This window comes from Castor canadensis, chromosome X (genome assembly GCF_047511655.1).
Source record: "Castor canadensis chromosome X, mCasCan1.hap1v2, whole genome shotgun sequence".
NCBI classification, from domain to species: Eukaryota; Metazoa; Chordata; class Mammalia; order Rodentia; family Castoridae; genus Castor; species Castor canadensis.
The window spans coordinates 50,443,858-50,469,191 of record NC_133405.1 but is presented as its reverse complement, the minus strand read 5'-3'; the positions used below and the strand labels follow the sequence as shown (position 1 = coordinate 50,469,191).

The 25,334-nt window shown below is 38.5% G+C and overlaps 2 protein-coding genes and 1 long non-coding RNA gene across 3 annotated transcripts in view; 1 reads left to right on the top strand and 2 right to left on the bottom strand.

The window, feature by feature from the left end:
* The window catches only part of LOC109675574 (protein BEX1), a 228,079-nt gene that overhangs the window by 197,425 nt on the left and 5,320 nt on the right, over window positions 1-25,334 (bottom strand). The gene's annotated exons all lie outside the window — the stretch shown is intronic.
* On the top strand, window positions 5,124-5,516 carry LOC109679009 (histone H2B type W-T-like). The gene has a single exon (XM_020154354.2). The coding sequence runs from the start codon at window positions 5,124-5,126 to the stop codon at window positions 5,514-5,516; it is 393 nt and encodes a 130-aa protein (XP_020009943.2).
* Window positions 10,438-15,141, bottom strand: LOC141419631 (uncharacterized). The gene is made up of 3 exons (XR_012444255.1): window positions 13,896-15,141; window positions 11,251-11,387; window positions 10,438-10,754 (listed from the first exon to the last, which is right to left on the bottom strand). It is a non-coding gene; the product is annotated as an uncharacterized lncRNA (long non-coding RNA).

The window sequence follows — 25,334 nt, the reverse complement described above, 5'->3', positions numbered from 1 at the left end:
GATGGGGTCTGCCCCCCCTGCCATAACAATCTGTGAATAAGTATCTTCCACTTGTTCTGATATGGATAGTATCGCTTTACCTCCACATAGACTTTTGTTGTGGAAAGCTTTCAAATAAACAATATTAAGGAGATGCACAAGTTAGGAAAACCTTGATTTGATTACATGAAAATCTGTATCAGTTTTGTTGAGCACCTGAAGACACATGGACACCCTGCTGTTCTTGTTGAGTGCATTGTCAAAAATTTTCTGAAGGTCAACTTTGTAAACTGTTCTAAATTTTTTCATTTTGTCGACCTAGAGATTCTACTTCTTCCCATGGAGATAATTAATGAAGGGCTGAAATATAATCTTGTGTTTAAAATATTTTTAAAATTCCCATCCCAACTATTTATTCTTTTCTAGTATTGGGACTTCAGTAGTGAATATGTTGTGTTAGTTTATATAATGGTAAAACATAGAACATCACAAGTAGCCATCAGTACAGATTTAGTTATATAATCTTTTTAATACATCTGTTTACTCACATTATCTTTGGGTGTTTGGTTTATAAAAACATTTTTCAATATATTACATGTACTATATTGACAGTATGCAGTAAAATAGTTGTTTATTATTTATCCAGGATCCCTATGAATAATGACACTGTTATGTTCACAGAGATAGGCAGTGTGTGGTATTGCTCTCTAGAGAATGTCATTTATGTGTCAGGCACTGAGATAGTACTTCATCTTATCTGGTGTGCTATTTCACTACTTCCTGATGGAAGAACTCACACTTCAGTGAAGTTGAATGAATTATAAAGCTACCATGTTATTACTACTCACTATACAATTTGGTTAAGTATACTAAGAAGAATTACACAGAGAAATCACTAAGTATATGGATTTTTAATATGTGATGAGAAAACATTTTGTGGTCATTGGTGAAAATTGTATTTGTATAATTATGTTATATATGTATAATTATATTTATATATAATTTTTGTATAATTTGTATCAGTATGTAGATATTTGTATAATTGTGTACATATTTGAGGGAAAATAAAAAGCTTAATTTCTGACATACATTCAAATATTTTCAGAGTAAGCAAGAGAAATGAAATAAAAGGCAGCCATATTGGAGAAAAAGAAGTTAAACTATCTCTATTTGTAGATGATATGATCTTGAATATAGAAAACCCCAAAGAACATACTAACGAACTATGAGACATAATAAAGGAGCTCAGCAATATAAAAGAAAATGAGATCAGTATAGAAAAATCAATTTTTTATTTCTACATGCTTGCAATGGACATTTCAAAGATGACAATAAGAAAACACTTCCATTTATAATAGCATCAAAAGGATAAAATTGTTAGACATAAATTAAATAAAAAGTCCAAGATTTGTGTGCCAATCACCACAAAATATTGTTGAAAGAATTGAAAGAAAATCTAAATAAATGGAAAGACATCCCATTATCACAGATTAGAAGACTTAGTACTATTAAGCAGTGTAACTTTGCAAATTAACCTACAGATTGAACGTAAACTCTATCAAACTCTCATCTTGTTTCTTTGCATAACTTGATAGATTTATCCCCAAATTCACATGGAAATGCAAGGAATCCAGAATAGACAAAACGATCTTGAAGAAGAAGAAAGTTGGAATCCTCACACTTCCAGATGCCTTGGATTAAGAAGTGGTTTCTTTAGATATAACACTAGAAGCTCAAGCAATTAAAGAAATATGGATAAGTGGGGCTTTGGCAAATGTACAAGTTTTGTGATTTAAAGGACACCATTAAGGAAGTGAAAAAGACAGCCAACAGAATGAGAGAAAATTTTTACATGATATATGTGTGTGTGTGCATGTGCACATGTATATGTGCACTTGCATCTATAATGTATTAAAAACTCATAACTAAATAATAAAAACAAATAATTAAATTTCAAGATGGGAAAAGGATCTGAATAGATGCTTCTCCAAAGAAAAATATAGGCCACCAGTAAATATAGGTAAAAGATTTCAACCTCTTAACCATCAGGAAAATACTAATCAAAACCACAATGAGATACCACTTCATACCCAGTAGAATGGACATAATAAAAAAGAGAGATAATACGTGCTACTGGCAAACATGTAGACAAGTTGAAATCATCATATACTGCAGGTGAAAATGTCAAAAGATTCACTCCTGTGGAAAATGGCCATGCACTTTCTTTTGCCTGGGGAGATCAGCAACCCACCACGTGTCCAAACCACATGTTTCTTTTCAGAGACATATAGGTTAGTGTAAAAAAATGTATTCCAAACAAATTGGATCTACTCTAAGTTATTGAAGGGTGGGGTCCTATGAATTTTAAAACATATTTTGACAATAAACTAAACATTATCAATTTTACTTTAGTATAGCTATGGTTCAATTTATTTAAAATATAAAATAGGGTTTGTTTGACAATGTTACATTACACCACTTTACTAGAGTCCGTTCTTTTAGTTGTCTCTTTGTTTAATCTTTCATGGGGCCTATGAGATAATGGTATTTACCTTTTACACTCTCCTTCTCTCACAAATGTATGGTGAAATTTTCCAGAGATCATTATGTATGCTATGGAAACAGATTAAGTGCAGGAGCAGTTACAAGATTCTATTAGAATAGATATGAAAGAGATTTTCAACTTTGTTTTCATTTCATGACGTTTAGAAAATGTATTATTCATATGAGCGTACAATACAACTTTACATGATGTAATGGATATTTTATTGTAAATTCCAAGTGAATTAAAAATATGTCTAAATTTCTCAGTTTTAATATCTAATCCAGTAAACACTGACACATATAACCACATGAAAACTTAAAACTCCATTATTTTAAAACTGAAAAGACTTAGCTCTTTTCTTAATACTCAGCTTTGGAGGTACTGCCTTTGGTTGAATTTCTGTAATTTACTTCCACAAATACATTTGAAAAAATGTTTATGTGTTATTCTTTAAATTTTAAAATGTTTCCATAATGTTGATGCACTGTTCTCCCCAATACTTTTGAGATTTAATTTTGTAATTTTTAAAATAAAACTGTTCAACTCTAAACGTAGGCATTTTAAGCATTTAAGTATTCTGAATGCAGTTTTTATCATAGACAAGGTCTCACTATGTAGGTCAGACTCAGAATCCTCTTGCCTCAGATGCTGATTGCTGAGATTACAGGCATGAATCATCAAGTCTGGCCCTAGAATACAGTTTTATCCTAGGTAAACGTTGAACATCCTTATATACTTTAATAAATATCCCCTTTTCTTGTATTCTCTGGTTTGATACTGTGGTTTTGGCTGTCATCAATAATGCGCACAACAACAAATGCTGTCAAGGATGCGAGGGGTTGGGGGAAAGACCTATTATACACTGTGGGTGGGAGTGGAAATTAGTGCAAACACTATGGAAAGCAGAATGGAGGTTCTTTTAAAAACTAAAATTAGCTTTAGCATTACCACTCCTGGGCATATACCTGAAGGAATGTAAGCCAGGATACAACAGAGTTACTTGCACACCCATGTTTATTGTAGCACTATTCACAATAGCTAAGTTTTGGAAACAACCCCAATGCCCTACAACTAATGAATGGATAAAGGAAATGTGGTATATATACAGAATGGAGTATTATATAGTCATAAAGCAGAATGAAATTATGTTGTTTGCAGTTAAGTGGATAGAATTGGAGAGCATCATGTTAAGCAAAATAAGCAAGCTAGGCACAGAAAGACAAAGGTAGCATGTTTTGCCTCATATGTGGAAGCTAGACCCATAAGGTAGATGTTCACATAAAAATACATTACCTTATATACAATATATAATACATAACATACACTATTACATAATATAATATATTATATATAATAGAGAGAGAGTACATAATTATATTAGTGGGTCTGTCTGAGGGGACTATGGGGAAACAAGAGAGGAAAAGAGAATGAGAGTGAATAATATTGAAATGCAGTGCATCCATGTATGAAGATAGCATAATGCACTGTAAGCTGTTGAACAACAGGGGTGCAGGGTGATAGAGAAAGGATAAGTAATAGGGGGATTAATCTGATTAAAGCACCATATATACATGTCTGGAATACCAAGGTGAAGCCCCCTTGAACAATAAATATACACTTAAAATATGAAGGACAGGAAGGTAAAATAGGTCCTGTCCAAGGGCGGTAGGGGAGCGGGGAGGACATAAGGAAAGGGTGAAGAAGGTTGAATATAGTGGATGTATTTTGTAGTCATGTACAAAAATACATCAATGAAACTTGTTGAAATGGTTCTAAGAAGTGGGGAGAGGAGATGAGAGAGAATGATGGAGGAAGTGAATCTAATTAAGATATATTGTAAGCACATATGTAAATGTCACAATATATCCACCATGTACAACTATTATATGCAAATAAAAAATAACTGTACAATTTTTTTTAATTTAAAATTTTAAAAACAAAAATAGCCTCTTTTGTTTCTGTTCTCTGGTTGGACATTGTGGTTTTGGAATTTTTCCTTTTCCTGGTAAACTGAGAGCGTTTAACTGGAAACAGGAGCTGGACAACAAGATCCTTTGATTCCCAGGAGCCATGTACTGGCCAGGTCAGGGACTTCCTGCTCATGCCAGGGTGGCTCAATCCAGTACAACAATAAATTCGGGCTTGATCTAGAAATGTCCACAACATGATTAGAGTCACTTTTCTGGGATTAGACGCTTGGTTCCTTGATGTCAGACCCTCTCAAGAGCCAGAACTGAAACTTTTAGGAAATTTCAGTGCATCTTTTCAAAATGCTTGTGCTGTGGCATTGTTCAGCTGATGGGGTCCAATGACCTTTTGCTCTCTGCGGCATCTTTTTCTTCCCTGGTACAGCCAACAGGTTGGTTCTAGGGCTCAAAACACCCATGATGATTGCCAATGGGATGCCAAGCAGATTATCCAATCACACCGACAGGATGCAAGTGACTCACTGAAAGGCTCCCTGCAGAGCATGCCATCCAATCAGAGGACAAGTTGGTACATGATTTAGGACAAAGCAACGGATATTAACAGTCCGGCCGTTCTGTTAATAGAAGACGCCATTGTCTGTTCTTCACAGCTACTGGCAACTGCCTGAGCGATGGCTAAGCAGAGCTTAGACAAGTCTGCAGAAACAACCACTGAGATGCTTTCTGAGGAGGACCTTGTTCCTCAAGAGACCGAGGAGACCAACTCCACGTCCCAGACACAGGAGAAGCCAAGGCACCACCACCCCCACCATCACCCCGGGTGTGGTGACAGCTTGGAAGCCTATTTCCCCTGGGTGCTAAAAATGTGTCAACGGGGTCTCACCTTGTCCCAGGAGACCATGGGCATCATGGATTCCTGCGTTCATGACATTTTGGATGGCATTGCCAGCGAGGCGGGCCACCTGTCCTGCCAAGCCAACCACTCAACCATCACCGCCTCGGATATCCAGAAGGCCGTGCACCTCCTGCTGCCCAGGGAGGTCAGCAATAACGCAGTGCACTAGGCCACCAGGTTCACCCAGGGAAAGCGAGCCACCTCTGGATGCCTTGAGCATCCAAAAACCCAAAGGCTCTTTTCAGAGCCACCACTTGTCCTAAAAGACCTATAGCACTGGCAGTGGTACACAGCTCCAGGTTGGGGGTAGGGGTGTCCTGCCCTTCTTAATTCCTTACAAATACCACATTGTCACTTCTGTCTTAACATATTATGTGTTATTACTTGTTCCAGGGAAAATAATGTGTTTCATCGAATTGTTCTGTATTTAATATGCAACATGATTCTTTATCACTTTTACTCCTAAGTCACCATTTATTAAGGATCAGTCAGGTCATAATTATTTTTTTGTAATAATGACGCTTATCCTTCTCACTGTGATTCTCTGAGATGTGTGGGATAGAACTGTCCAGAGGTATGTCATATATGACACATATTTGGTCATTTTGTTAACTGTTCATTTGGACTTTTAAAAAATAGTTGTAAATAACCCTTTGTTAATTATTTGGAAAACTTTAAAGGATTTCAGTCTAAGTCAAACAATCAGACAAAAGCTGAATAAACTAAAAAATTCAAAAGATTTCTTCAGTGAGTCAAAAATGGGATATAACACCCTCCCAGGAGAGACGCTCTCATGGATTATCACCTTTGACGTGGCTACACTTGCTCAAGGGGAAAATGGGGACAGGGCAAGATATCAGAAAGCTTCCTTGAGTAGTACATATTATTTCATTGTGCTCTGGGGCTTTTGCATTTGTAAATTCAGCAATCAAATAAGAGCAGTAGGAAAAGAGCACGAAATGGATAGTAGAAAATAAGTAGCAAAATGAGACGACAAAGATGAATTACTGGTGTAAGAATGAATAATGTGATTAGTGACTGGACGTGATGAATATCAGTGTATAATTGAGTAAAAGGGGTAAAACACTTGTGATGGTCAAAATAACAAACTCACCCATTAACTTTTCAAGATGAAAAGTTTCCAGTACAATACCAATGCAACAGGATCCACACTGGGGTTTGAACTCAGGTCCTTGTGTTTGCTAGGCAAACAACACATGCTCTACCACTTGAGCCATGCCCTCAGTTCTTTCACATTGAGCTACTTTTCAGATAGGGTCTCAGGCTTTTTGCCCAGGCTGGTCTCACACCATGATCCTCTCTCCTATTCCTCCTATGTAGTTGAGATTACAGGTATGCACCACTATTCAGCTTCTTTGTTTAGAAATGGTTCTCTACAACTTTTTACCTCTGCTGACACTGAACTGAGATGCTCCTGATCTCTGCCTCCAGAATAGCTGGGATTAGAGAGGCATGTGCTAACACTCCTGCCTTGCGCCCCCACCCTGCCCCACTTCTTTAATAATGGCCCATCAACATTCTTAAAAGGAGAATGAAGGTACATGGGAATCACTATAAAAGGAATTAAAAAGTTGGCATCATGGAAGAATGCCTATTTCAACACACATGGGAGGGATACATGGAATCACTGACTACTGTTTAAGCAGGTGTTATCACTGAAGGTCCCAGCGATGCTGAGGGTGAGCGCTCTCACCCCCACGTCACACAGGGGGAAGCTGGGCTCAGAGAGTCCCTCCCTGTCTTACCCTCCCACACCCCACCTGTACATGGAAAGCAGCTCCAGGACACCACCCTCCCTGGGCCCAGGAGGGTCCCACATCTCTCTCTCACGACACATCCCGGCACCGAGTCCCAAAACGGGAAGGAGCCGACCTGGGTCTGTGATCCCTGCGTCTCTCCACCCCCCGGGGGGTTCATTACCCCCCACCGCGGGCACCCACACCCTCAGCCTGCTGCACACAGCTGGAGGCGGGAGCCTGCTCTGTTCCAACCAGTTCACGCAGGTCTCCATTACAAAGTCGTCAAGGTCGCCAGGGTCGCTGTGATGACGTCAGGTTTCTATGGCAACCGTGATGCGCAGACTTGTCCTTCCCGCCGGAAATGCCTCCGCACAGCCCTGGCCTTGACTCCCCTCACCTTTCTCGCAAAGCAGAATGTCTTTACCCTGTAAACTTCATCTGAAAAGCGTAAGTAAGCGAGTCCAGGAGGGGACGCCATGGTCCCCATGATGACGTCAGGTTTCTATGGCAACCGCACTGCACACTATTCCACAGATTGGAAATGTCTCAGCACAGCCCTCCCTTCTGTACCTTTGCTTTCTCTGACAAAACACCCTCACCCTTCAGAACACCTGAGAAAGCATATGCATTAGAGAATCTCCGCGGGGACACAGGCAATTGGCAGAACTCTGTCCAGGTTGTTGGAACAAAAAATCTGTTCTCGGGAAGGGAATTTTTATTCACCATAAACGGGACCTTAGGGGAGTAGTATCAGTGAAGGAGCAGGAGAATTATCAGTACACAGAGACCCAGGGTGTCGCCTGAGGCTCTTGGAGATGGGCTAGCCTCTGAGGGGGAACACGTAAGATACACAACACACTATGCAGTTAAACAGCTGTGGCAGAAAACTAAGAGACTGTCCACAATCACCCGACTCGATGATCTACGAACACCAAAAAAATGTCACTTAAGGACATTCACAGTTATTTTAGGAAGGTGGGCCTAGAACAACATAGTAATTTAGTGGGCATAAACCTAGTCAGTTCAACCACACATTGGTTTATACTGAGGAATTTTTTTTTATTTTATCGTTTTTACATTTACTCACATGTGTATACGCTGTTTGGGCTGCCATACAATGCCGCCCCTCACACAAACACTCCCTTCCCCCTGCCCCCTTCTGGGTAGAACCTGTTCCTCCCTCTTGTTCTCCGATTTTGTTGAAGAGAAACATAAGAGAAATATGTAGTAACGTTTTTGCTAGTTTGAGATAAGGATAGCTATACAGAGAGACTCCTAGCGTTGTTTCCATGCACTTGTGTATTACAACCCGAACTGATTCATCTCTACCTGACCTCTTCACTACTTCCTGGTCCCCTTCGCATAGTGGCCTCTGCCAGTTTAAGATTACTATATTCACTCCTCTACAGTAAACACATCAACCATATTCAAGTTTTAGATTTCCTTCCCTTTCCCTATTCCTCCTGGGCATGTTCTCCCCTTGGTGTGTGACCCATGTCCAATATTACTTCATTTGTTTCAGGTCTCTAATCTGCATATGAAGGAGAACATGCAATTTTTAGCCTTCTGAGCCTGACTAACTTCACTTAAATGATGTTCTCCAGTTCCATCCATTTACTTGAGAATGACAAAATTTCATTCTTCTTTGTGGCTGAATAAAATTCCATTCTGTATAAATACCACATTTTCTTAATGCATTTGTCAGCAGTAGGGCATCTTGGCTGTTTTCATAGTCTGGATATTGGGAATAGCGCTGCAATAAACATGGGTGTGCAGGTGCCTCTGGAGCAACCTGAGTCGCATTCCTTTAGGTATATCCCTGGTTATCAATCCTTTGCCTGATGTATAGCTAGCAAATATTTTCCCCACTCTGTGGGTGGTCTCTTCAATTTAGAGACCATGTCTTTTGTTGTGCAGAAGCCTTTTAATTTCATGCAGTCCCATTTGTCAATCCTTTCTTTTAGTTGCTGGGCTGCTGGAGTTCTACTGAGGAAGTCCTTACCTATTGCTTCCAGAGAATTCTCTGCTCTTTCCTGTACTAACTGCAAGATTTCGGGTCTGATATCAAGGTCCTTAATCCACTTTGAGTTGGTACTGGTACAGGGTAACAGGCATGGATCTAGTTTCAGTTTTCTGTAGGCAGGTAACCACTTTTCCCAGCAACATATGTTGAAGAGGCTGTCTTTTCACCATCGTATATTTTTGGCACCTTTGTGAAAAATAAGGTGGGCGTAGCTGTGTTGATTCATATCCAGGTCCTATACTGAGGAATTCTTATCCTTCATTCCAGGTATTTTCTTCCATGTGGAGGAACATCCATGACAAAAACACATCTCCCTTTCTACACACCCATTCCTTTATTTCAGGAGTGGCAATCAATTTAGAAGGAGAAATAGGGACCGCACACCTCAGACTCTCTCCCTTCAAAACTCTTGGTAGTAAGCTGCATTACAGGGGCACTTACTCTGCTCTACCCAACAGAGGTGGATCTTAAATGGCTCCACAGCTCATCTCTTTGTGTTTTTATGCTTTTACTTCAAAATGCTTGTGTCTTTAAGGAGCCCCCAAATACCCTGTTGCTCCAAATCTGAGCTGTATATCAGTTAATAGTTGGAACCAAAAAATAAGAACATTACATTGACTTTGTTCCTTGTAAAGAGGAAGGGGCTGGGAGGTATCTCAGTGGTACAGAGCTTGCATAGCATGTGTGACGCCATTTGCCTTGGTACTACAAAGAAAAAATGACATGGGAAAACATGACTTAGATTTGCTATCAAGTGAGATTCCTATTAATGGTTCCCAGAATTGGACAGACTTACTTACCCATCAGTACTGCACTGGGATGGTCACAGAGACCAAGGACTATCATGTATAGCTATTTGCTGCGTACTGGTAGCTACGTGTGTTTATGTGCCATGAAAAAGTGACTTCCTTGCCAAGAACTAAGAGACAGTGTTAAGAACAAGTTCTTTCAGAAACCGTCTCAAAGCAAATAAATACCCTTGTCCTGACTGCATGCTTATTGAGCAACTTATTGAAGATATGGCATTCCATATGGCTCAGGAGCAGTTGATGGTAAAAACAAAACAAAAACCCCTCTCAATTCTTTAAGATGAGTGACTTCAGTGAAGATTCATCTTATAGAAGGAGATTGGAAATAGCTTCTAAATTTTAATAGTGGGTAAAAAATTTTACATTATCAAAATTTCCTTGAGCAGTCTCTTCAAGAAGTTGATGGGATGTTCAGAAATGTATACCCATAAATAAACCAAAACACATGCACTATACTCAAAATTATAAAAGCCCCCTCCTCAAGTATAAGAGAATCTCTGTCTTATCCAGTGATAAGACCACAGAAAAAGAAGGAATGTCACCCAAACCATAATATTTTAAGTAGTTATTTCTGCTCAACAGTACACTCCCCTAAAACAATAGCCATTTATTATCTCTTAGCAGTGTGTGTGCTAAATGGGCTTATCTGGGTGTTTTGTGCTCCATATGTCACCTGGCGCTCCCATCATCTGGAGAACCCACTTATCTGGGATATCCCGAGAGTTCCCTCACGTGGATGACAACTGGCGCTTGAGTCTCCTGGGAGGTCAGTAACTCTGTTCCCTGGAGCACCTTGGTCCTCCACAGAGCATTTCCTATGTAGAGATGCCAGATCAAATGGAGAGCACCCAGTCAAATTTGGATTCCATAAGAACAATCAAAACTTTCTTTTTGAGGTGGGGTATTTCTGTGTTGCTTGGGTTGGCCTCAAATTTCTGGACTCAAGCAATCCTCCTGCCTCAGCCTCTAGAATAGTTGGAACTACAGGCTGTGCAGCCATATGTTGCTACAAAGAATATTTTTTGGTGGTAATAGGGTTTAAATGCAGTACCTCATGCACTCTTACCGCTTGAGCCACTCTGCCAACCCCAAAGAATTTTTTTTTAGTGTTAGTGGGATAGTTAATTTTCTGTGACAACTTGACTGTGCCACATTGTCCAGATATCTCATCAGTGTTATTCTGGATATGTAGATATCTCATCAACATTATTCTCCATGTCCCTGTAAGGGTGTTTTTTGGAAGGGATTAATATTTAAATCAGTGGACTTTGAGTAAAGCAGATTACCCTCTATGATGTGGGTGGGACTCACCTTGGAGTAAGAAGAAATTTGGATAGCAAACAGCCTTCAGACTTGAACTGCAGCAATGGATCATCCCTAGTCTCCAGTCTGCTGGCCCATCCAGCAGATATTGGACTTCCAGTCTCCATAATCATGTTAGCCAATTCCTGAAAATAAATTAATTCTCTGTTTAAGAACACACATTATCAATTCCATTTCTCTGGATGTGGCATGCAGTATTATTTTGTTTATGCAATATTCTTTATTTTTATTTGCTAAATCTGATAACCCTAGCAGAGAAGTCTCTGAATATGTAAGTTTAATAATTATGTGAGATGACACAATGGGGCAGGTCTTGATAAAAGTAGATCACATTAGCAAAAAAGACACTATCTAGTGTTGGTGCAATTAAAAAGGAGCATATGGGCTGGCAGTGGCTCAAGTGGTAGAGCGCCTGCCTAGCAAGTGTGAGGCCCTGAGTTCAAACCCCAGTACTGCCAAAATAAGGAAACAGACTTTCATATACACTGTGGGTGGGTCCATTTACTGAGGCCAATATTATTACATAATGATTTTATTGGCCATTGATGTAGAAGCCCTGTTTCCACCAAGGGAATTCCTGGTGAGTGTTTAGAAGAGGCTCATTGAGGTCATTCTGAAGAGGTGCAGGGGCCCTGGTTGAAAGGGCAGATCAAGGTTTCATAGGAGTTCCCCGCTCTACAGAGAAAAGGCAACAATTTTTTTAATAAAGCAGACTGTTAAGAGGAGCCCAGATCCAGGTTCTTCATGTTATTGTCTGCATTTAACCCGTGACAAACCTGCTAGTGAGTTATCTTCTTTCCATGGATGTGTGTGATTCCAAAGCTCATGCTCTTAAGCACAGAGGCTGATAGCAGAGAGGATGTTTACCAGGCTCACTGCCAGCATCAAGGAGAGGACTTGACAGTCTGGGCACTGTGAGTTGCTTGTAGTAGATCTATAGTGAATGTGTCAGGACACATCCTATTGACAAGGCTCACCTCTATTCTCCCTATGTTTATCTCCTTGCATTTCCAGCAGGGGGTTGGGGTTAGTACCCCTTCTTAGTGGAAGTTTTTGGCTGGGTTAGAAGCAGAAGCTAGGTCTTAAGCCAGTGTTTTTCTATCCTTTATGAAAACTTAAAACTCATGGAAAGTATCCTATATAACTTAGGATAGAGAGACTCTGAGAACAAAGAAAAGGGAAAGGAAGGGAGATGTCCCCCACACAAGGATGAGGAATGAGATCTACAGATCCTTCTAAGAACAGGGATCTAACCACTGCCTTATATCAAACTTGGGCTGGATCTGTGGATGGTTCATCTCAGCCATGATTTATATGGAAAATGAATTTAAATACATACATAACCTCCAGCCCCATCATGTACTAGATAGACTTTCCTGTTTGGATGGAAGGATGGATGGGGCAGATTCAGGAGGCCCGAAGGCACAGAGCTGCTAGAGACATGATCGGCTTAGCCCTAAGCAGTGTAGACAGATGAGTGATGATGGTAAGGGCCACCTTGCAGTGTGTCAGGAGGATGAGTTCTGACAAATGTTTATGTTTTGTCAAAGAAATGATCATTTAACATTTTAAATATTTACAAATATTTACTAGCTAGTTAAAATTTATAATCTCTACTAATGTGTATACCATACTGCCGTAAGTATTGAGAGCAGTAGTTTCTGAAGATCTGCACGATAATGTATTTCCCAACATTATGATTTGCCAATGTAATACGCCAGCTTGGTTCTCATTTTTTAGAAAGAAAGCTTGGTTTTCACTTTTTCTCCATCTTATTTCTATATAAATTGCCTATTTACATGAAAAGGGACCTTTTCATGCCTCAGAATGTCCTGGAAGAATTCTAGAGTTTCCCAAGAAAACCTGACCACTGCATTTATATTTATGTTGTGTCCTGTTTAAATTGAAATTCTGAGTCATGAGAACTCCTCACATAGCTGGAAGAGACAACTTGGCACATCTTCTTTCCAGACACTTGCCAACATGCAAATTAAATCCACAATGCAGACTCTGAGAACATGTGCAAGTATGCTCAGCCAGTATGGCTAAAATATCAAAACCCAAAAGTTGCTTTATCTCAGAAACACCATTTTCAGTACAGAGAAATACAATAAGTAGTACACAAATATATTACCTACATAATTAGAGCTTAAAATAAACAAAGCAATCATGTGTTTTGTTTAGGGATATATTCATGAGTTGTAAAATGTGGAGTAAAGCAGGAAAATGTTAAAAACAAATTTTAGATAATGGTTTCTTCTAAAGCTGAAGCAATCAGAAAAATTACCCAGGAGCATCCAGTCTGTAAAGTTTAACTTTATAGCATATATTGTTTATTGTATCTTCTGAAATATCTGAAGTCTAACATTTAGCATAAATAAGTCCCTATTGAGCTTTATCTTTGATTGACAAGTACCCATCATAAATTTAGACTATGTGGGAAATGCATTCAAATATCACTAGAAATATATTCATAACCTTCAGTCCTATCATGTACTAAAAACTCATTCTTATGATGTAGTATGTTTTCTCCGATTATCCTCTACACACACACATACTCACACACTACATAAGCATTCAGTATGGATTTGACTTGATTTTCTACACTGACTTTTCTGCATTGATTTTCTTACCCGTTCATTAGCACACAGATCTGTAGTTCAGACGTCTGGCGCAGCATAAACTATTCTCTGCTCAGCGTCTCACAAGACTGGATCATGGTATCAGTGAAGGCCCAGTGGTCTATTTGAGGGTGGCATTTATTTCCTTTCCTATGTTATCTATTTTTAACTAAAATCAACACCATTACTCTTGCAATTATACAAATTAACAAAACAGAAGAAAAACATAAACATGATTGGCCCAAACTACGGGAAAGACAGACTTCCTGAGACTCATGAAGGTAGAAATTATATTGAAGGACCCTCTTTCAAATTGTAACAGGATAAAATTGTCCCCAAATTCCTAATTGTACTGAAAAATTTGAGTTACTCTTTTTTTTGGTGGTAGTGCTGAGGTTTGAACTCAGGGCTTTGTGCTTGCTAGGCAGGTGCTCTACTACTTGAACCACACCCCCAGTTGCACTGTGAGAATTTTAATACTTTAAATTTCTGCCTACGGAGGCTGGAGGTGTGGCAGGAGTAGCAAATACTGGGTGAATGTATTTACTCAGGAACCAGACAGCTTGCATTCAATCTAAAACTTACCACTCACAAGCCCTCCCTCACTGTTCCCTTATGTTCAAAGTAGTAAGAAGGACAGGTTCAGCACTTAAATAGTGTGAGGAGTCTAAGAAATCCCAAGAATTTTTGTAAATTCCACAATATACTCCCACTCAGCACAACAATAAAAAAAACTGTAGTCAAGTTAGAGCTCCCTTGAGAAGCACCAGGTTGGAAAAATTAGTCATTTTTGTTGGCACCTTGACAAGTTACAATTAGAATAAATTGTCTCCTAGAAAAACAATTTTAATTGGGCATGGTGGTACACACCTGCAGTACCAGTCACACAGGAGGTAGAAGCAGGAGGATCACAAGTTCAGTGAGCCCAAGCTACAAGGTAGTGAGACCCTGTCTCAAAATCAAAAAGGGCAGGTCAAGTGGTAGACTCTGGGTTCAATCCTCAGTACTGAAAAAAAAAATTATCACCATTTTCACACTATTATTGTTGCTAGTGCCATTTTTCATAAATATATTTATGTTGATTGGAATGAATTGATCTTTATATTTACCATAAAAAGTAGTTTATAAAGCAGTGAGTAGGATATTGTCTTATTTCTCTTCTTAAATTATATTTGCCATCAAAATTTCAGGAAAACATGATCCAAATGTAAACAGTGTAATGCTTATCTATGAGTAATACATTTTAAGGGGTTTTACTTTTTTCTTTTGCATATTCTCCCTCTTAAACCTACAGTGGAAGTGTCTTGGAACAGTGTGAAGAGTTGCTAAAAGTGTTTGGAAGTAAATCAACGATATGAATAAATAAGTATTCTTAGACCGACAAATAGGAAAGTGGCTCGGAGTTAGAATGGGAAACATCTGTAAGCCAAGGGAATTAGATAATAAGTTGTTCCCAGAACAAATTCATGACTCTATCCACATGATAGCCCCAACAGAGCAGCTCCAGACAAATTACAGATGCCCAAAGCAAAGGCGAGCAATGCACCTCAAATGAACCTTATATTCAGCACTCAGATGATGTCTCCACTACCCAGAATTTCAGTGAAGGTCTTGAGGTTTCACAGCATGCTTCTCCCTACACTCTCCCAAAGAAAACCTTAGGTTCCTCTATTCACCCACCTAATTATCCTAGCAGTGATTGATACAGGGAAGGGAGAGTGAGGGACTAAGTGAAATCACCCAGTACTCAGTCCACAGCTTCCAGAGGAAAAGTCAGGATAAAAGCTGGGTCTCAGTCTTATTCAGGCAAGGTTCCCAGGAGTATCTGAAGAACATGCCACTTTTCCACAGCTTATAAGTGGAGAAAATGGGTGTGCCTATTTCAGCTGCTCTAAAACACAACATATGGCAAGGGGAACACAGAGGCAGATACCAGTGTGGAGCTGTGAATGTGTATTTGTTATCCTCATGTTTCTTCCATCCTGCTTCCCATCAGATAATCCAGTACTTCTAGACAAAACATGCACCACAATTGTCCATGTTTCATGTAGCAATATATACATATGTAATAAATCACTAAAGAAATGTATTAGGAATGCAATAAAAATGACTGAGCTGAAAATCTATATGTATTTATTTCTTATTAAGGGTATACAGAAGTATCAGAAGTATCTTAAAGTAGTTTTATAAGTTTTTTGTCTGAGTATTTCATAACAAGCACTGTTTCTATGAGTTATTCCAGTTTTATTCCTATTGTACAGAAGACCCATCTTCATGATGTATTAGACTATACTGTCTCCTTTCTGGGTTTCAATGGAAGTGTGTTAGTCAGCTTTCTGTCACTGTGACAAAAATACATGAAATAAATCAGCTTAAAGGAAGAAAGGTTTATTTTGTCTCACAGTGTTCAAGGTTTTAGTCCATGGCTGGCCCAGTTACTTTTGGGCCTGTGGTGAAACAGAATATCATGGCAACAGGAAAATGTAGCAGAGGAGGCCACTCACCTAATGGAACCAAGGAGGGAGGGAGGAGGCGAAGGAGGGAGGGAGAGAGAGAGAGACATGGATGAAGGGGCCAGGGTTCCAACACTCCCTTCAAGGCCATATTCACAATGACCTAATTTTCCTCCATTAGACCCCACTTCCTAAGCATCCCACCACCACCCAATAGCACCACATGCTGACAACCAAGTCTTTAGCATATGGATGTTTGGGAGACATACAGGAAGGTGTCAAAATGGAAATTAAAAAATAGCAAGGCAATGATTTCCTTCTTAACTTCCATCATTCTTAGTATGCTAACTTACAAACAAGTGGCATCAAAGGTTGCATACCTATTCCATTCTTAATGCTTGAAGACTATAATAATCAACCAAGAAAACCCTGGGAGAAAAAAGACAAAGATGTTATTTAAAAATAAACATAAAGGTTACATGCCATATAATTATGTATATACTTTCTTTCCCATTGCTTCAAGTACAAATGGTCTTTGTGAGATATTCATGTTTAAGTAATCTCCTGTGGCAGGGAGAATGAAGGGAAGAATTCTTATCTATATTCATATATGTATAATATATTTGTTAAACTATTATATATTGCATGCTTTCTGCAGTTTTGCTCATTTTACTCATAAAGGCTCTCAGATACAAGACTTGATATGTTCATTTTATGGATGACCAAGGTCAGGCTCACTAAGGTTAAGCTACCACTACAAGGTCATTTCTATATATTATAAGACACATATATATTCATACACACATATATGTTCTTTACCTATATTATCAGGTTATATATAATTTTCAACAACTTACCTTTTCCACTCAGCATCCTAACCCAGTATATTAATTTGTATTCTTTCATTTATTGAAAATTAGGTGTATTTTGAAAGTTTAATTGGAAAAAATATTCTCTTTCTGTGCATTATGTTTATGTCATTCGACTATTTCTGTATTCATTACTAAGACTTTATTCCATATCAAGACACCAAGTAGTGAAATTAAACATTTAGTAAAAAAAAAGAAACCATTGGAACAAAGCAACCAAATTTTGGTTGCTACTAAACTAAAGGAATAAATAAAGCATATAATGTAGTAAAAGACTGTATGTTTTTTATTTAAAAACAATTCATCAGAACTGAACACAAATTACCAAAGATTTTGATCATATTAATAAAAGTAAATGGACTTAATTTATCTATTAAAATAACAATACTTTCAGACTACCTATTGAGGCAAAATTCAAAATTATGTTCTTTCAAGTCATATACCTAAAAGAAAGTATTGACAGGTTAAAAATATTAAATGAGTAAACATATACCAGGATGTTGCCAGTCATAACAAAGTAGGGGTAAGTGTGGGGATGTGACTCAGTGGTTGAGCACTTGCCTAGCGTGAGCAAGGCCCTGGGTTTGATTCCCAGGAAAGAAGAGCGAGAGCAAGAGCGAGAGAGAGAGAGAGAGACAGACAGACAGACAGACAGAGACAGAGAGAGAGGAAGGAAGGAACGAAGGAAGGAACGAAGGAAGGAAGGAAGGAAGGAACGAACGAACGAAGGAAGGAAGGAATACTGATTGTAGGAAGAAAGCAGGGGTAATAATCTTGATAATTAAGAGAGAATTCAGGCTAAAATGGATTGAAAGATACCAAAAGCATGGTTGATAAACCTAATGGCCACAATTTATAAACAAATGTGAGCTATTAATACTTGAATTCTCAATCACATAAAAATATTGATAGAGCCATAGCTACAGTAGGTGCAAGTAGAAACAGGAGGAAATATACTAAGGACAGATGATTCGAACATACCTGTCACAATCCAAAAATGTTCAAGTGAAGCAATATTTAATAACTATACAGAAGACCAAAACATAATTCCAACGGTGTCTTATATATACTGAATTGTGAAGCTTATCAAACAATATATGCACTTTTTAGGTGAGTGTGGGACATTGTGAAAACCGACTCTAAGATTAAAATGAATCTTGAGAGCAAATGGAAATATATTAAAATTGCATACTTTGATGGATACAATGATAATTAAACACAATAGAATCTATAGCTAGTGTAGTTATTAAAGTATATTACAAAATATTAAAAACCTACATGAATAATAATGCAAATTAGTGAATTTAACATTCAATACGAAAGCTTTAATTTTAAAAAAGCATAATGTAAGCCAGGCGTGGTGTTACACACCTGTAACCTCAGCTACTCGGTAGGTGTACATTGGGAAAATTGTGGTCCAAGGCCAACCCTGGACAAAAATACAAGACTGTGAAAAATAACTAAAAGATAAAAAGAAAGAAAAGCTGGGGGTATGCCTCAAGTGGTAGACATGCATAAGGTCCTGCATTCAAACCCTAGTACTGAGAGAAGAACAACACAATGTAAACTAGAGGAATAGATGGAAAGAATAGTTAAATGCAGAAGTAGAAGTGAAAAGGTTAAGAAACATCTTCCCTATTCAAGATCAGAAAGTTGGGATGGGAAGGAAGTAAAGAGTGGTGTTCTAGACGATGCACCTAATATCGTGTTGGGACCATGATCAAGGTTTCCCCTTGAGCCCCTCACAACAATCTCTTGAGTGCAAGAATTATAATGTGTGTATGTCTACATATACATAAATATATATGTATACATATACAATTATGAAATGCTAAATTAGCCAGTTGGAGAATAAGAACACCTACTTTGTTTATGGGTGTGCTTGTATGTAGTGAAATGTGAAAAACAACAGCACATTTTGTTTAGAGAAGCCATCATACAAAATAAAAGGATAAGTCAATACATTACAGTGATAAATATCTCACTCTGGGGAATGACTATACGTAGGAGAGAAAGAAGAGGTGGGAGCAAGGGAGGAGAAAAATTTTTTCCTTAACCTGGATTAACTTTACAGGTTTTAAAAGTCCTTACTTTTAATCTGAAATATTTCCTAACCAGCAAAGGTTTTAGGGAATAAAGCTTTTTTCTCATACATATAATCCATACTAATCTTTGCAAATATTAAGTACTGGACCAAGTACAAAGGCAAAATATCAATACCCAGCAATATCATCATGAATTAAATTAACATGATATAACATGTTAAGGATTATAATTAATGTGATAAATTATCCTATGCCATCTTATGGGTACATTGTACCTGCACATATATACTTGTATTGTACATGCATTATATGTTCATTTCACATAGTTATTATAAAATATATGTACAGTTTAGTATCCTGAGTGTTTTATTATGGATTTTGTTTTCAACTTATGTGTTAACACATGGATGAAGCATTCTGACTAAACAGCAATGCAAAAATATGATTTAAATTTACTTTTTAATGAACCCCTTTGTCAGCTGGCCTAGTCAATTTCATGAAAGGTGCATTTGATTGAAAATGCCTTACCTGTCACCTATTAATGTCTGGGTCTGTTCATGATGTTTCTATAATCATACTTTCATCAGCATGTCAACCACTCTTATCAATGGTCATAAAATCAAAGATTCATGGGACTTTGTTATTATCTGTCAGTGCGACCTTTATTCCTGCCATTCAAGGGTGGTGGAATAATAATAATAATGATAAACAATAATAAAAGATGCTAACAATTATAGGGCACACAGTAGACAAATTACTTGCTTGAGATCAAACAACCAGCCAGTAACCATTCTCAGGGTCCAATCACAGTTCTTCTGACCCCAAAGCCTCAAAGACCCCCTAACTGCTATTTCTATATTGAGTGCACTTCTGTGTTACGCTAGAGACAAAGAAACAGAAAGTGCTCACCAAAGGTCCTGTGGTCGATAGGTGTGCCTGACATCTGGGATACAGGACTGATGACTCCCATCTTCTAACTAACCCTTTGTTATTCTTTGCTCTTCTGTACTAGTTCATCTTCCTGGGGCTTAGTTAGAAATTCCTTCACCAATATTACACTAGAAAAAAATAAAACACCAAGAAGTTAGTGGAATTAAAGGAATGATGTGATAAGAACAAAGTTTACTTCTTGATGCCACATTTCCAGATGCTTTCTGTTTCAAATAATCTATTTCATGGGACAAGGGTATTTTCTCTTGGATCCAGCAATCCATATTCTAAGAATCTATCCAAAAGGTTCAATGCAGAATGACAAAAAAGCACAAACACAAAGTCATTCTTGGCAGAACAAATTGTAAGAGCACAAAACCAGAAATGAGAGAGAAGTTGGCCAATAAAGGTCAGTCAAGGAGGAGGATGATCCAAGACGGCAACCGGAATACAGCCACAGACCTTCTGACTTCCATGATCCACAGACTTTGAGGAGAAGCTGGAGACACGCTTGACTGAGATAAAAGACCAGGGAGAGCTGAAACATCAGCACTCTGAACCCCTAGCTCGTGGGAGGCCTCTCCACGCTACCATATACTAAAAGATTACCCCGGCTGCATGCCAAGCCCCGCCCCATAGGCCCACAGAGCCAATGCTCCGCACACAGTGGGATCTCTGATCCTCTGGCCCTACTCCTTTGCCCCGCCAGGGCTGTGCTACCCAAAACTTCCACCCCTCAGACACGCACGATCTCTGCCAGAGGAGCCCTTAAGGCCTGCCAAGCCAGAGATCCACAGACATCCGCGATTTCAGCCAGGCCATGCCCTCAGGTCTGCACAGGCCTACACAATCTCCGTTTCGCTGGGCCTTGCCTGCTAGGCCTGCTACACCAGGGATACACACATGTGTGATCTCTGTTCTGCTGGGCCGGGCCCTCCAGGCCTGCACAGGCCTGCCGATCTCTGCTGTGCTGGGCCACGCACCCAAGGCTTGCCACACCAGAGATACAAACACGCACGATCTCTGTTCCACTGGGCCAGGCCCTCCTGGCCTGTCAAGCTGGGGATCCACAGACACACAGCATCTCCACTCTGCCAGCCTGCGCCCTTCAGACACACCAGGACCACGCTCCAAAAGCCTGCTATTTCACCTCAGCTTAAGGCCTCCACCCGTAGGCCCCTGGGACCCAACCCACCTGCCACTTGCCACAGGAAGGCTCCCAACCTACCTAAGAAACACACACAGACAGTTCTGGTGGCTAAAGAACTAACATGAGAACAACTAAGACTGCAATTCTACTGTTCCAGAACTGGTGATTTTTTTTACCCCTTCTTTAAGGGATTTGTTGCCTGGTTTGCTGTTTGATCATCTACCATCTCTCCCATTTTTTGTTTCTTTCTTTTTTCTTTTCCTCTCTTCTCTATTCCTTTCATCTTTCCATCTCTCTCTCTCTTTTTTATTCTTCTTTCTTGGTTTTGTTAGTATTAATATTGTTACCCAGCTAATACTAAATAACACATAGTCCAGGGACAGAATCAGTACCTAGTGGAAATATGGGAAGAAGAAAAAGGGAAGGAAACCATTCTCCCCGCCCCAAAATAAAGTAGTACAGGATTTAGAGCAAAATGAAGAAAACGGATACCCAGATCCAGACTCCAACAAAACAAAGATAAACTATACCAAGAAACCCAAAAAGCCCCCAAGAACATTCTGAAAGAAGAAATCCTACAAGTAATTAATGGGAATTTAAAAGAGATGCTACTAGACATGGTCAACCAAAATGTACAGGAGGCACACAACAAATTCCAAGACAAAAAAAAAAAAAAAAAAACAAAGAATATGAGAAAACCCAGAAACAAATAAATGAAATCATAGAAGCCCTAAATAAACACCAAACTGAAACTGAGACCACCATAAACAGAGAGAGAAACAAATTAAGGGCAAAAATTGACAATATTAAAGAGGAAGTAACGCATGATATGGAAAACCTCAGAAAAAAGAATGAAACAGAAATAGAAAACACAATGGAAGGGCATTCCAGCAGAACAGAATAAACAGAAGACAGAGTCTCAAAACTTGAAGATGAAATGGCAATTAAAGGAAAAACTGAAGAACTATGTCAAACAACTCAAAACCTGTGAAAAGAAAATGCAAGAACTCACTGACTGCATCAAAAGACCAAACCTGAGAATCATGGGCATTGAAGAAGGAGAAGAGGTGCAAGCAAAAGGAATACATAATATATTCAACAAAATAATAGCAGAAAACTTCCCAAATCTAGAGAAAACAATGCCCATTCAGGTACAGGAGGCCTCCAGAACACCGAACAGACCTGACCAAAATAGAACTACCTTACAACATATTATCATTAAAAAAACAAGTACAGAGACTACAGAAAGAACATTGAAGGCTGTAAGAGAGTAAAAACAAATAACATACAAAGGTAAACCCATCAGAATCACAGCAGACTTCTCAACAGAAACATTAAAAGCAAGAAGAGCATGGAGTGAGGTCTTCCAAGCACTGAATGAAAATAACTTCAATCCTAGGATACTCTACCCAGCAAAACTCTCATTCAAAATAGACAGAACAATAAAAGTCTTCCATGATAAGAACAAACTAAAATAATATATGACCACCAAGCCACCACTACAAAAGATTCTCCAAGGAATTCTGCACACAGAATATGAAAGTAAACAAAACCACGAAAGTACAGGCAGCACCAAACCACAGGAGAAGAAAAGGCAAGAAAGTAGAGAGTAACACTGATTGAGCTGCATACAATCAAACCCTTAATCAACAGAGACAACTACATGACAGCGATCACCATGTACCTATCAATACTAACACTGAATGTTAATGGACTAAATTCCCCCATCAAAAGACACCGATTGGCAAACGGGATTAAAAAGGAAGATCCAACAATCTGCTGCCTACAGGAGACCCATCTCATTGACAGAAACAAGCACTGGTTGACAGTGAAAGGCTGGAAGAAGATTTACCAAGCTGATGGTGCCCAAAAACAGGCAGGGGTAGCAATACTTATCTTGGACAAAGTAGACTTCAAACCTACTTTGATCAAATGAGATAAAGAAGGACACTCCATACTAATAAAAGGGGAAATACACCAAAAGTAAATAACAGTTATCAACCTATATGCACCCAACGTCAATGCACCCAATTTCATCAATCATACTCTGAAGGACATAAAAGCATATAGAGACTACAACGCAGTGGTAGTGGGAGACCTTAGTACCCCCCTATCACCAATAGATAGGTCATCCAAACAAAAAATCATAAAGAAATCCTAGAACTAAATCATACCATAGATCAAATAGACCTAGCTGATGTCTACAGAATATTTCATCCAACTTCTGCACAATACACATTCTTCTCAGCATCCCATGGAACCTTTCCCAAAACTGATCATATCTTAGGGCACAAAGCAAGCCTCAGCAAATATAAGAAAATAGAAATAATCCCATGCATTCTGACCACAATGCATTAAAACTAGAAATCAACAACAAAAAAAGCAGTAAAAAACACACAAACAATTGGAAGCTGAACAACACATAACTCAACAACATTGGGCCACTGATGAAATAAAAGAGGAAATTAAAAGGTTCCTGGAAGTTAATGAAAATGAAAACACAACCTACCGGAACCTATGGGATACAGGAAAGGCAGTCCTAAGAGGAAAGTTTATAGGCATGAGTGCATATAGCAAAAGGACAGAAAGGTCTCAAATCAATGACCTAACACTGCAGCTCAAACTTCTAGAAAAAAAAAGAACAAGAAAATCCCAAAACAAGCAGAAGGAAAGAAATAATTAAGATAAGGGTTGAAATCAATGAAATAAAAACAAACAAAAAAAAAACATACAAAGAATCAATGAAACAAAAATCTGGTTCTTTGAAAAAATAAATAAGATTGACAAACCTCTGTCAAACCTGACTAAAATGAGGAGAGGAAAAACCCAAATCAGTAAACTCAGAAATTCAAAAGGAGAGATAACAACAAACACCACGGAAATACAGGAAATCATCAGTGACTACTGTGAGAGCCTATACTCTATTAAATTTGAAAATCTTGAAGAAATGGACAGATTTCTAGAAACTTACAACCACCAAAACTGAACCAAGAGGATATTAATCACCTGAATAGATGTATAACAAAAAATAAATTGAAGCTGCCATCAACAGCCTCTCAAAAAAGAAAAATCCAGGACCTGACGGATTCACTGCTGAATTCTCTCAGACATTTAAAGAAGAACTAATACCAACCCTCCATAAAATGTTCCATGAAATAAAAAGGGAAGGAACACCTCCTAACTCATTTTATGAAGCCAATATTACTCTCATTCCAAAACCAGACAAAGACACTTCCAAAAAGAACTACAGGCCAATTTCCTTAATGAATATCGATGCAAAAATCCTCTATAAAATAATGGCAAACCGAATCCAACAACACATCAGAAAGATCGTTCACCACAACCAAGTTGGCTTCATCCCAGGGATGCAGGGGTGGTTCAACATACGCAAATCTATAAATGTAATACTGCACATCAATAGAAGCAAAGACAAAAACCACTTGATCATCTCAATAGATGCAGAAAAAGCCTTTGACAAGATCCAACACCACTTCACAATAAAAGCTCTAAGAAAACTAGGAATAGAAGGAATGTACCTCAACATTGTAAAGGCTGCATATGACAAACCTACAGCCAACACCATACTTAATCGTGAAACACTGAAACCATTCCCCTTAAAATCAGGAACAAGACAGGGTGTCCACTCTCTGCACTCCTATTCAACATAGTACTGGAATTTCTAGCCAGAGCAATTAGGCAAGAAGAAGAAATAAAAGGAATACAAATAGGTAAAGAAACTGTCAAAATATCCTTATTTGCAGATGATATGATCCTATACATTAAAGACCCAAAAAACTCTTCCCAAAAACTCTTAGACACCATAAACAGCTACAGTAAGGTGGCGGGTTACAAAATCAACTTACAAAAATCATTAGCTTTTCTATACACCAACAATGAACAAACTCAGAAGGAATACACGGAACCAATTCCATTCACAATAGCCTCAAAAAAAATCAAATAGCTAGGAGTAAATTTAACAAAGGATGTGAAAGACCTCTACAAGG